Source organism: Crocuta crocuta, unplaced genomic scaffold (genome assembly GCF_008692635.1).
Source record: "Crocuta crocuta isolate KB4526 unplaced genomic scaffold, BGI_CrCroc_1.0 scaffold218, whole genome shotgun sequence".
NCBI lineage: Eukaryota > Metazoa > Chordata > Mammalia > Carnivora > Hyaenidae > Crocuta > Crocuta crocuta.
In genome coordinates, this window is record NW_027533170.1 from 8,684,903 (window position 1) to 8,697,464 (window position 12,562).

The following is a 12,562-nucleotide window of genomic DNA, read 5'->3' on the forward strand; positions in this document are numbered from 1 at the left end:
AGCAGAACCTCTCTTGGCCTGGCTCTTCCAGCACTTCTCTGAATTCACACCTAAAAGTCTTGAAATGTTAACTGTTAACTTGAAAAATAACTTTTTTCCTATTTAAATAGTACTCAAGACATGACTGCTCTGTGTTGAGCAGTGGAATACAGAGCCGCGGGGACACCAGCCGCCCACACAGCTCCCATTTCAGTTGTGAGATAGGCAGCCGAGGACCCCATGCAGGTGGCGAGTAATCTAGCAGTAGGTGTTGGCAGGTGACCAGAGTACTGGCTCTCCCTGATCCAGGAGTGGCTTCTTGGAGCAGGGCGGGTCAAACTGCGACTTGGAAGTGGGGTCGGAGTCAACCCCACAGTGATCAGAAATGATATTCCCAGCTGGGGAAGAAGATCATGTGTAGTAGGAGAGGAGCAGGAGTGAGCTTGACGCGGGTGAGCAAACTGGGGTTTATACTGTGGGGCTTCTCACGCCGTGTAAAACTGGAGACTGATGCAGAGTGACAGCAGGCAGGGTTGGATTCCTGTGTGTGACCGTGCTTGAACTCAGATACAGTGACTTTCAGAAATGTCAGGAAGTGAACAGAGAACAGTTAAAATGTACCTGACGTTTTTCCTCCCTTAAAGTATGTGTACCTGCACTCTTATGCTGCGCTAGTGTAAATGCTGAGTTTGTGTGTTCGTGAACATTAGCTCTGGGCTCTGCCTATTTCAGTGTCATATTCCTTAACTAGCTGTTTTATTTTAGGGGTGGGAGTGAGAATGTTTGGCTTAATTAAAAGGGCCCACTGAATGTTACATAACTTTTCACGCCATTAATTTAAAACAAGCATTCTTCAAAAAGAAGCCATAATTGTGACGAAGGATAGAAGATGCCTTTGTTTTATCAGCTGAAGTGGCACTGTTTTACAGTAGCTGCATAAAACTTTGAAATTAGGTACTTCTTGATGAACTTTTAACAGTAATTGAATTATAAATCACATACTAACTTCCATCCTCTTAATTTGTACAGCTCAGCAGTTTAGAATATTCATAGTGTTGTGCAACCACCACCACCACCAGGGTCTAAATCCCAAAAAGAAGCCCATACCCATTAAGCAGTTACTTCCCTTTTCTTCCTTCTACCAGCCCCTTGGCAATGACTAATATACTTTCTGTCTTTGTTCATAGTATACTGTATACAACATGAGAGCCTTTGTGTCTGGCTTCTTTCACTTAGCATAATGTTTTCAAGGTTTCATCCATGTTGAAGCACGTGTCAGTGCTTCGTTCCTTTTTCTGACTGATGAACACGTCATTGTGTGGATGACGCCATACGTTATCCATCAGTTCCTTAGTTGACTGATGTTAAGGTTTCCCTTTTTTGGAAATGGTTATGAATAATGTATGAACAGTCATATACAAGTTTCTGGGTGGTTCCACATTTTCATTTCTTTTGGAGTAGAATTGCTGGGTCATAGATGATGACTATGTATTTAACTTTTTGAGGAACTGCCAGACTTTTCCAAAGTGGCTGTACTCTTTTACTTTCGTGCCAGTGACGTGTGAGAGTTCTGGTGTTTCCACCTCCTCGCCAACACTTGTTTGTATCCGTCATTTTCCTTACAGCCACCCTCGTGAATGTGAAGTGATATTTTGTTATGATTTTGATTGCACTTCCCTGATGGCTAACAATGTACCTTGTCTTTTCATGTGCTTATTGGCCAATTGTGTAACTTTGGAGAAATGTCTATTCACATCCCTTGCCAGTGTTTAAATTGGGTTGTCTTTTTATTACTGAGTTGAAAGAGCTATATGTATTTTGAATACTAGACCATTATTGGATGAATGAGTTACAAATATTGTCTAGAAGGAGTTATTTAAAATTTTGAGGTTAAGCAAGACTTTAGTATTTTCAGATTGCCCTGTTTCAGATTCACAAGTGAGAGATACTTTGTGATTCCCTGGTTGGTGCTGTCATACTTAGCCTTTTCCTTTATGTTCAAGGGATGAAGATGCCCCTGCTAAGATTCCAGATGAAGAAGCGACAAAGCCTGAAGGCTGGTTAGATGATGAGCCTGAATATGTACCGGACCCGGATGCAGAGAAGCCGGAGGATTGGTAAGGGCTTCAGCTAATTTTTTAAATTTCCTGCTTTTTTATTGAAGTAGAAGTTAATAATTAAATATAGCGAAGTATCTAACTTAAGTGTAGAGCTCAACAAATTTAATTTCATGTTTGTCTCTTTTTATTTTTGAAAGAGAGAGCGTGAGCAGGGGAGAGGCAGAGAGATGGAGACCCAGAATCCTAAGCAGGCTGCAGGCTCTCAGCTGTCAGCACAGAGCCTGAGGCAGGGCTCGAACTCATGACAAGGAGATTGTAACCTGAGCCAAAGTCGGACGCTTAGCCCACTGAGCCACCAGGCGTCCCTTATGTTTGTCTTTTTTAATGCAACTGTCATATTACTGGAAGTGCAGAAACAAGATGGTATTCTAGTGTCACAATGTGACACCGTGAAAGAATCTCTGCAGGATTTCAGGGGAACCCTGGCGTGGCCATCAGTTCTGCGTCACAGGGTCCATTTGTGATTTGTCTGTCTTTCCGCAGGGATGAAGATATGGATGGAGAATGGGAGGCTCCTCAGATTGCCAACCCTAAGTGTGAGTCGGCTCCTGGGTGTGGTGTCTGGCAGCGACCTATGATTGACAACCCTAATTATAAGGGCAAGTGGAAGCCACCCATGATTGACAATCCTAACTACCAGGTTTGTGCCTCTCGATGGTTGAGTTGCCTCATTGATCTGTTTGTTTGGATAGAAGTTTTGTTTGTTATGAGCCCTTAAGGTTGATCACTGTATTCAGACTATTGAATTAAGAACAAGCTGCAGAATTGAGAGAGAGCTTATATGTTATAAGTGTTGAAAAAAATAAACTAGAAACTGGAAAGAAGAGCTTTCCTAATTGCTTTGTAACTTGTGTTTAAAAATGGAAAAGAAAAACGGAAAACTTGTGATACATGCGCCGTGTTGTCCTGCGGTGGGAGTATTGCAGCCACTGGATCCAAACTGGCAATCCAGTTTGAGATAGGAGGGGTCTCCCTGACCCCGAGTCCGCTCATTGCTTCACCTCAGTATATCAGCTGTGACAAGACCGGGAGGTGCAAATGAAATGTCCAGAATAGAGCTAGTGATGTTGTAAAGCTACAGCTTTCCTACAGACATGTAACCACTCAGACTCTGGTCTGTCGCTGTTTCTGTCCTAGTCAGATGATTTGTCTTCATTAATTTCCACTTGCTTCTCTTTAAAATGTAAGATACAGGTCTCTGTCTCTGTGCATACAATGTGTGTATACTTTTCCATTTGTAAGTGTATTTATTTATAATTGTGCAGTCAAGCGATAAGATAAATTAAAATTGCCCTTTAATTAAAACCGCCTTTAGCTCTTCTGTGGATGGCCATTTAGGTGAATTCCCATTTTTGCTTTCAGAGTCCTTTCCTGCAGTAATCATCCTTGAATGTGTCTGGGTGTATGTGGTAACCATTTCTCTAACTAGTTATCAAGAAGCAAAATTGCTGGTTGAAGGTCATGTACATTTTAAATAACCACTGGACAAGTCTGTACTTGTTCAAGGCTGTTTATTGATAAGAGTCTGTTGGAATGTGCCAGGCAGAGTGAGGTGTTGGTTTGAATCAAGGTCATGGATGATGTTAGAAAGTGAAAGTAGTTGGAATCCAGACATCTTAGAGACATCAGTAGCGTTTATTGTTTTCTTCCTGTTACACAGTTGAGTTTTACAGAGTCAGCACTTGGCCTTCATTGATCATGTGGAATTCATCTTAATTCTTATTTAGGTTCACTGTAAGTTTGTGTTGTTCATTATCCAAAGTGATTTTTAAAAATTTTTCTCTAGGGAATCTGGAAGCCCCGGAAAATACCAAATCCAGACTTCTTTGAAGATCTGGAACCTTTCAAAATGACTCCTTTTAGTGCTATTGGTTTGGAGCTATGGTCCATGACCTCAGACATTTTTTTTGACAACTTCATTATTTGCGGTGATCGAAGAGTAGTTGATGATTGGGCCAGTGATGGATGGGGCCTGAAGAAAGCTGCTGACGGGGCTGCTGAGGTTTGTGCTTACTTGTTTCTTATGCATTGATGTCTGTTATTGAAGGTAACAAATTGTTCCTTTTGTCACAGTCTATCTTCTAGGATTTGTCTTTTTCCTTACTTGGGAATATTGGCCTAAAATGTGTGACTGTATGCCTGCTAAAGACAAAATACTGGGTGTTGGGATATGATTTCACCAGTCTGACATGATGGCTTTAGATTCCCTATTTATGTTATGTGTAGGGTATTTTTTTTTTAATTTGTTAAAACATATTTAACAAAATTTGCTATTTAGGGTGTGTGTGTGTGTGTGTGTGTGTGTGTGTGTGTGTGTATGTAAAATTAAAATTTTTTTAATGTTAGAAAGAGAGCACGTGTGTACAAGTTGGGGAGGGGCAGAGAGTGGGGGTCCCAAGCAGGCTCTGTGGTATCCATGCAGAGCCTGACATGGGGCTTAATCCCATGAACCGTGGGATCGTGACCTGAGCCGAAATCAGGTCAGACATTTAACCCACTTGAGCCATCGAGGCACCCTCTAGGATATATTTTAATGCACTCTTAAATGTTGAATCTTGGTTTACCAATATATGGAATTTTCACGCAATTGGCCATATGGCCAGGCTATGAGTGGGAGAGCCAGAGATACTGAGATCAAGAAATTGTTCATTACTGGCTCTGAGGTTAAGGGGGCCTCTGGCAGGTGATTAAGAAACCTGCTTTCGCACCTGTGCAAGGAAAAAATCACCTTGATGGTAAGAGCGGGGGGAAAATGGAGGCTTTCTCTTATTTCCTTTTTATGTTGTATGAGTGTCTTGGCTCTAACCCATGGTGACAGAGGAGGAGCCTGAGGAGTGCCTTGCAGAGGTGGAACCATGGAACAATGCAGCCTATAGATTTGGTGTCAAAAACAAGGGCCTGAGACCTGTGTCATCCTGTTTCTCAGCCAGGTGTGGTGGGGCAGATGATTGAGGCGGCTGAGGAGCGCCCGTGGCTCTGGGTGGTCTACATCTTGACCGTCGCTCTGCCTGTGTTTCTTGTCATCCTCTTCTGCTGCTCCGGAAAGGTACGGGGTTTCTTTTTTTAGTCCCTTTCAGAAAGAACTCTTGTATTAAATGTAACTGAGATCTGTTACCTGAGTTCAGTAATGACTGGGCCACACCTGGAACCTTACTCACTACTTTCAGTGGCCATTTATTGTGCCCAGAGGAGAGGAGGATTTATAGCCCTTCAGTTTCAAGTAAATACTTAAGCTTGCATTATTGCCCTTCCATAATATTTGGCGGCAGCTTTCTGGAAAACAGAAAACGCAACAACTTAGATATAAAACCAGCCATCTGGGCCCAACTAGCTTTTCTTCCTAGCCTAGCTGTTTGTTTTCCTATATTTTATAATTCAGTCTTTTAATATTTTTCATTTTGCATTTTTCCCTCAGCATCCCTACTCTCTCCCCAAAATTACATTTGGGGGTGATCCAACCATATTTTAAGATTTTCTTGTTTCTTTTTAAGATAAGTCTTTGTTACATGCACTCCAAAAAAAGGGAAAAAAAATTACGTTTAGGTGCTCTGCTTCTGTTAAAAGAGGATTCTGTTTCACCTTGCACTGGGTATGTTTTGTTCTTTGTTCTTACTGTTCTTCTGCCCTTGATGCCCATACATGCTCACTGAAGAGAAAGATCTCAGGGCAGGAACTACATCTTAACTCATTTTTAAACCTCTTTTTTTTTTTTTAACTTTATTTATTTATTTTTGAGGAGGGGGGCAGAGAGAGGAGAAAGAGAATCCCAAGCAGGCTCCGCACTGTCAGCACAGAGCCTGCCAAAGGGCTCAATCTTACAAACTGTGAGATTATGACCTGAGCTGAAGTCAGGAGTCAGATGCTTAACCGACTCAGCCACCCAGGCACTCCTATATCTTAACTCATCTTTATTTCTATTCCCCAGTATATAGCCTCGTACAGAATTTTGTTCTTAGATATTAATAGAAAAATGTAAACAAGACTGTTGTACTTTGGGGGAATATTTCAGAAACAGTCAAGTCCTGTGGAATATAAGAAGACTGATGCCCCTCAACCAGATGTGAAGGAGGAAGAGGAAGAGAAGGAGGAGGAAAAGGACAAGGGAGATGAGGAGGAGGAAGGTGAAGAAAAACTTGGTAAGACATAGGGCACAGAATATCTGCTTTAAGCCAGGACCCTAAGATGTTTCAAACTCATAAGCAAGTTATGATAAAGATTGCTTCCGAATGTTGAAGCATGTTCTAATGCCAATGGTCTAATTATCAAAAACAAGTACAAGGTTTCACTCAGTTTGTTGTACTTTTGATTCTGTCTTAGAAGAGAAGCAGACAAGCGATGCTGAAGAAGATGGTGGCACTGTCAGTCAAGAGGGCGAGGACAGAAAACCTAAAGCAGAGGTAACATGAAGCTGGAATACAGATTATATCTCAAGCAACTTCAGTGACAGTACATTTCAGTAGAGGGGGTGTTTTTTTTTAATGTTCATTTTTGAGAGAGAAAATGTGAGGTGGGGGGACAGAGAGAGGGAGACACAGAATTTGAAGCAGGCTTCAGGCTCTGAGCTGTCAGCACAGAGTCCGATGCGGGGCTCGAACTCACAAATCATGAGACCATGACCTGACCAGAAGTTGGACACTCAACTGACTGAGCCACCCAGGTGCCCCTAGAGAGGGTATTTTCATAGGGTGAGTTTCATTTGCTGTGGCAATAAAAAAAAAATCCATTAGAATTAATTTTATAAAAGTGGAATTCTTAGCAGCTTAAGTGTACATTTTATTGGGTGATTTTAAACTATATCTGTATCTAAGACGTATTTTTCTCTGCTGCAAATGGTTTTCTGGAATAAGCGGAAGGTGTTAGTGGAAAAAAAAACAATAAAATGTTTTTAAGATGGTAACTTCAGGTTATTATATAACACATCTGTCTCCTCTCTCTCTCCTCACTGTGCCCTTAAAAAGTATTTCCTTCCCTGGTGGTCCAGTGGTTAGGAGGGAAGAAAAAGTATTTTTTGAGCAAATCATTGTATTCTAAAATGTTTATCCCTGTTGCACATGGATTCATTCATTCAGCAGATATTTCTGGAGTGCCGTCATGTGGTGCACATTATCAGTGAACAAGACTAAAATACCCTGCCTTTGGGGAGCATAAATTCCAGCGGGAAGAAACAGCCAGTAAACGAGAGGCATTATAAGGAAGCGAATGAATAGAATGTTAGGAAACGATAGGCCCTGAAAAATCAAAGTAGGACAGGAAAGGGTATCAGAAGTACTGGAGGTGGGATGGATTGCAATGTTAGGGACGGGAGGCCTCGGAGAAGAGCGACACTGGAGCAGACTTAAAAGAGATACAGGACTTTGCCATGGCGGTGTCCGTGGGAAGAGCATTCCCAGCAGAGAGAACAGCCAGTGCAGAGGCCTGAAGTAGCAGTCTAGAGGACCAGTGCGCCCAGTAGAGTGGGGGCAGAGGAAGGGGGGATGGGGACGGCTGTAGATTAAGTGGGGCCTCCCAGGCCATGGTATGGGCTTGGCTTTTTTTTTCCTCCTAATGAAATGGACAGTCATTGCAGGCTTTAGGGCGCAGGAGTAATAGGATCTGATTACTTTGGCTGCTGTGTTTTCCACAGACTGGGGAGAATCAGCGAGACCAGTGATAATGTAGGCTGCTGTGATAATGTAGGCAAGATACGGTGGCTCTGAGCCCGTGATAGGAGAGGAAGCTCTGAGAACTCCCTGGGCTTCCGGGTCCAGATTTCGGGTGAATTGTATAGGAGGTATAAGGGAAAGCGAATCGTCTACATCTTTTTTAGGGACGTTTTCCAAGACTGTCTTTCCAAGACAGAGGTTTCTGTCTGCTCTTTGCTGGAAAACCCTACCCAGTTTCCATTCTAGCTTCTACAGCTCTGCCTCTCCGTCGATAAAGGTCAATGCTGTTTGTTTTCTGTAGCTGTAGCCTGTCTCACCTAGAATGCAGAGTTTCAACTAGATGTATATGAGACTTTAGGTAGGGACCAGTCTCACATACCTGTTTTGTATCCACCAGTCTTCCTCACAGTATACAAAGTCGCTCTGTAGAGTAGAATGAGACCTGGGCTTGTCTGGAGTGTCCTGTAACTCTGCTGAGATAGTCTTCCGTTCCCTATATCCCGGCGTTCTCGGCCTCAGCCTGGGGGCTAACGTGCCCACAGGCCAGTAGATTATTCAGGATTCAGCAGGATAATGTGGGAAAGCATGGGATCTGGTCCTTTTTAAGGAAAATGTTTAGGAGTTAGATTGAGGAAAGTGCATGTTTGTAGGAAACAGTACAGATTAAATTAGAGCGCACATAACTCCACCACCTTGGAGACAGTTGTTGTTCTTCGTGCGTTTTCTTCTAAAGAATTTTCTTCTTTTCTTTCCTCAGATGGGTTACCCTCACTCAGCCTGGCGGATGTTGAAAACTTGAAGTTTTACTTGTTTATAAAGTATGCTAATTACAATGACTCTCTTATTTTTTCAACCAACAGGAGGATGAAATTTTGAACAGATCACCAAGAAACAGAAAGCCGCGAAGAGAGTGAAACAATCTTAAAGAACTTGATCTGTGATTTCCTCTCCCTCCCCTTCCCCTGCAAGTGTGGTCCTAGGAGAGGACCTGGCACACCTTAGGTTGAAACTCAAAACCTCCAGACGTCACCATCGACAGGTTCCAGCCGAACACTAGCCCGTGTGATTTTAAACATCTAAGCAGTAAATAATTGCAGTTGTGACCTAAAGGACCCTGTTTCTGTAGAAAGAAAGCATTTGACATTAATGGTTGTGAAATGTAACATGAAGCAACTAACTTGTATTTTGTTTTGTTTTGTTTTGAAACATCTTTGTTTTTTAAAATAGAGTGATAGAACTTTACCAGTCTTTAAAATCTTGGCTTAATTTAATATATTAACCTGTCCATGCAGAAGTAACACCAACTTGTAGAAATGCTAGGGGGATGAATTGCAGTTTTTATCACCAAATTTGTTTTCTAAGTTTGGTATTCTGAAACCTTCAAGTGTCTCTGTCCCTTAAAATTGATAATCGTGTTTAAAGTACAGTCATTTGTGGTTATAATCTTGTTTTGCTTGCTTCCATCACTCAGTTCCTCCTAAGGAAATTGAGATGGATTGGGTGGCAGCCCAAACTTATAGAAGGGTTCTGTTTCAGTTGTATTAAAAATAGACCTACAGAAAGAAGAAGCTTTTCCTCTTGTTGTTGGTTTAGACCATGTGTGTTCTGTTGCCCTTGGAACAGCCCAGTTCCCAGACAGCTTTGCAGTCGGTGGAGGAGGTGGCATAGTGTGGCACCCGGGCGGTCATGCTTCCCAAACTGGGAGAGTCTGGGCTCTGGCCTTCTGGAGCAGGTGGCTTTTTAAGGAATGCTCCCAGGGCAAGGGAGCTCCCAAGTAGATGCGGATGTTTTCATCACTTCTTCCCCTGTGTTGACACTGTTTCCTTCCCTGTTTCCCCACTTCCCAGCTTTCTCCTCTGCTATGCATTTTCTTCACAGCGCAGCTTGCAGTCCGTTGCTGAAAATGATAAAAAGCTCCGCGTAGTGTTAAGCTTTATTGTGATTAAGTGTATGTTTCCTCTTCCTTTTCTAAGCAGACCCACACCTTTCCAAGGTCAAAGTACAGGATAGAATACTGTCTTTCATTTTTATCCACTTCTTTTACTCTGTGTAAAGACTTGAGAAGTCTAAGCCAGAGGCGAGCCAATTCAGAATTGACTGTAATCGAACACAGGCTAAAAGTATTTATGGGAGGAGTGACATATAGCATGAATTACCTGATTTTTTTTGTAGCTGCTAACCTTTTTAAGTCTTCATTTGCAGTTCATGTAACATTTGTGTCTTAAATTACATGATAAAGCAGTCCTGTTTAAAAATTTTTTTTGGTATGTGGCTTGTAGAATTTTTTAAAAAGTGATCTTAGATTTGTTTTTTCATGTGGAATGCAGATGGGTGCTATCGGAGCCTCTCCCCCATCACTATAGTGTGATACTATTACACCACACTGAAATGTATTCAGAATTGTTTTAGCTTTATTCTTTCTTCAGAGGTGTTTCAAATGTACCGATGATACTGTTTCTTGCACTGAATATATATAAACACTCCAAAGTGTTTATATTGGGGAGACTTGGGGAGGAAGTATATTCGTAAGAGATGAAGGCTGTATCTGTTATTTTGTTTATCTTCAATTTTTTACTGGTTCACTGAAATTCTTATGAGGGTGGGATGAATTTTTCTTGCTGTTCAGTGCTTTATCCTTTTCATCTGTTGTTCTGTGGTCACAGTGACCTTAGCTATGTAGCAGACTTTCCCAAATGTATTGAGTGCAAATAAACAGTTACTTAGCAAGACCTGAAAATATGTCTGCAGGTTTCTCCTTGAAGCCAATGTGTGGGATCATTGTATTTCTAGAAATCTGCCTTTCTCACTGTCTGTTCTGTCTCGTGTCTCACTTAACAGTTTCTTCCAGCTTATGACAAGTATAAATTAGAGTGTTCATTTGCCTTTCCAAGATTATTAGGCAAAGTTTGTTCAAAAAAAAAGAAAAGGAAAAGAAAAACAAAACCTTTTTTTGGTTCTTTTTCACTCTTTGTTGAAAGTGCCGCCTTCCAATTAAATGTCTGACACATTAATGAATGACCAGCAGTGTTTAGCTCTTCAAATGCACTTACATTATAATTTAACATGCTGGCTATTTGTCAAATTGTTGTAAAATACCCACTCTATCAGATGTGTTCCTCAATTTCTCTTATCCACAAAATACTCTCTGCATTTTTCTCAGATTGTCACGTCACTATATGGTGTTACATTAAAGCCCTGTGTTAAGTGTCTGCTTTTGACTGAACTTCTTCATGGTAACTGTCGATTCAAGTGTTTTATTGCAGAAAATATGGACAGTTGAGTAATTACTTCATCTCACCAGTGTAGAATTTGCTGCCTTTTTCTGGGTTGGGGTTCAGTAGTTTCTGTTGTAGAACAGGGATAGCAGAAAGGGGGGGGCAGTAATTTGTAGATAGTATTATTTAAGATTTATAGGACTCATTGTACTGTTAAATTTTAGAAAATCTTTGTTCAGAATCAGATTCTGTCCTTTACCTATTCTTCTGTATTTGTAGGAAGGTTTTGAAAGGCTAAAACTGCTTAAAAATGTGCCTTTAGGCTTTTGGATTACTTACTGGAAGAGTAATGTAGTACTACAGAATGTAGTACTCTTAGTTACTATTATCTCTCCTATTAGAAAATAAAATTCTAAAAAAAAAATAAATTTCTAATGTAAAGTACATGTTTGAAGACCAAAAAAAAAAAAAACAAGACCATGATAAGGCTTTAATGAGCTCTAAGTTTTTTTGCCTTGTGCCACTTTGTATTTTTTTTTTACATCATTTGTATAAAATACTACTTGAATAAGAATTTTTTCTGATTTTAAAATAAAACATTTTTTGTGGGCCCTAGTAAAAAGTTACTGTAACAACGTTTGACCAGGTGGTGGTGCCTTTCCACTTAGTCTCCTGGCACCTCCTGTTCAACTTTTTAGCAGTTAGGGTGCCCATAACTGTTCCTAGTATCTCTTGAGCCAACGCAGGCTTAGTATGTAGTTTTCCGGTTTTGCTTTTTTGTTTTTAAGGTTTATTTTTCAGTAATCCCACACCCAACGTGGGGCTTGAACTCACAACCCCAGGATCAGGGGTCACTGGCCCCACTGAGTTAGCTAGGAGCCTCTTAGTACCTAGTTTTAGTACTGAGTCATTGCTTCTGTTTTTACAAAACCCCAGTCTCCCATCCCGTATGCCTACTAGTTATAATACTAGAACGTAATTGTCTCTGGTTGGATTATTTGAGTGACTCAATTTTACCTAAGCCACCATCCTTTTTAAATGTCAGGCCAGGCTCCCCACCCCCCCCTTTTTTTTTTTTTTAACTTAAGTATCATCCTTTACAGTTCTAGTCCCCACTATTGGAGCTAGACTCTTCTTCACATCCTCCTCTTCACATCTGCTGGGGCTTTTTTTTTTTTTTTTAAATTAGTACTTTTGAAACTGGTTCAAACTTTTATTATATTCAATGGAAATTGACAGTCCCAGTGATTCGGAATGGTGCAAGAGGAAAGCTTTTCCAGCTCACTCATGGACAATTCTGGCCTATTATGAGGCCGGATGTAAGCAATGCGGTCGAAAAACAGCTGACATTGGAAAAGTGTGGCTACTTTGGAGTTCATCAAAACAATTCAGAAAGGCTGTAGGAGAAGAAAATGGTGAAGCGCTGCAGTGCCAGGCGGGCGGCTAGGTCCGGCAGTTACGCCTCGAGGACTGCCCCTTTCCTCCGCGGGCCCGGAAGGGCCTGCGGGAGAGGGGTGGTGTTTAGGACCGGCTCGGGTCGGTCATACTTGGCTCGGTGCCCAGCACTGAGGCCCGCCCAGGGGCTTCCCTCCGCCCCTCCCCTGAG

General features: G+C 41.5%; 1 protein-coding gene across 1 annotated transcript in view; it reads left to right on the top strand.

Moving 5' to 3' along the window:
* Positions 1-10,950, top strand: part of CANX (calnexin) — a 34,830-nt gene extending 23,880 nt beyond the window's left edge. The window contains exons 9-15 of the mRNA XM_077746364.1: positions 1,983-2,096; positions 2,583-2,739; positions 3,886-4,101; positions 5,026-5,145; positions 6,109-6,235; positions 6,417-6,496; positions 8,602-10,950. Of these exons, the coding sequence (XP_077602490.1) occupies positions 1,983-2,096; positions 2,583-2,739; positions 3,886-4,101; positions 5,026-5,145; positions 6,109-6,235; positions 6,417-6,496; positions 8,602-8,655 (868 nt within the window). The 3' untranslated portion in view covers positions 8,656-10,950. The remainder of the gene's footprint in view (positions 1-1,982; positions 2,097-2,582; positions 2,740-3,885; positions 4,102-5,025; positions 5,146-6,108; positions 6,236-6,416; positions 6,497-8,601) is intronic.
* Positions 10,951-12,562: the final 1,612 nt, after the last annotated feature.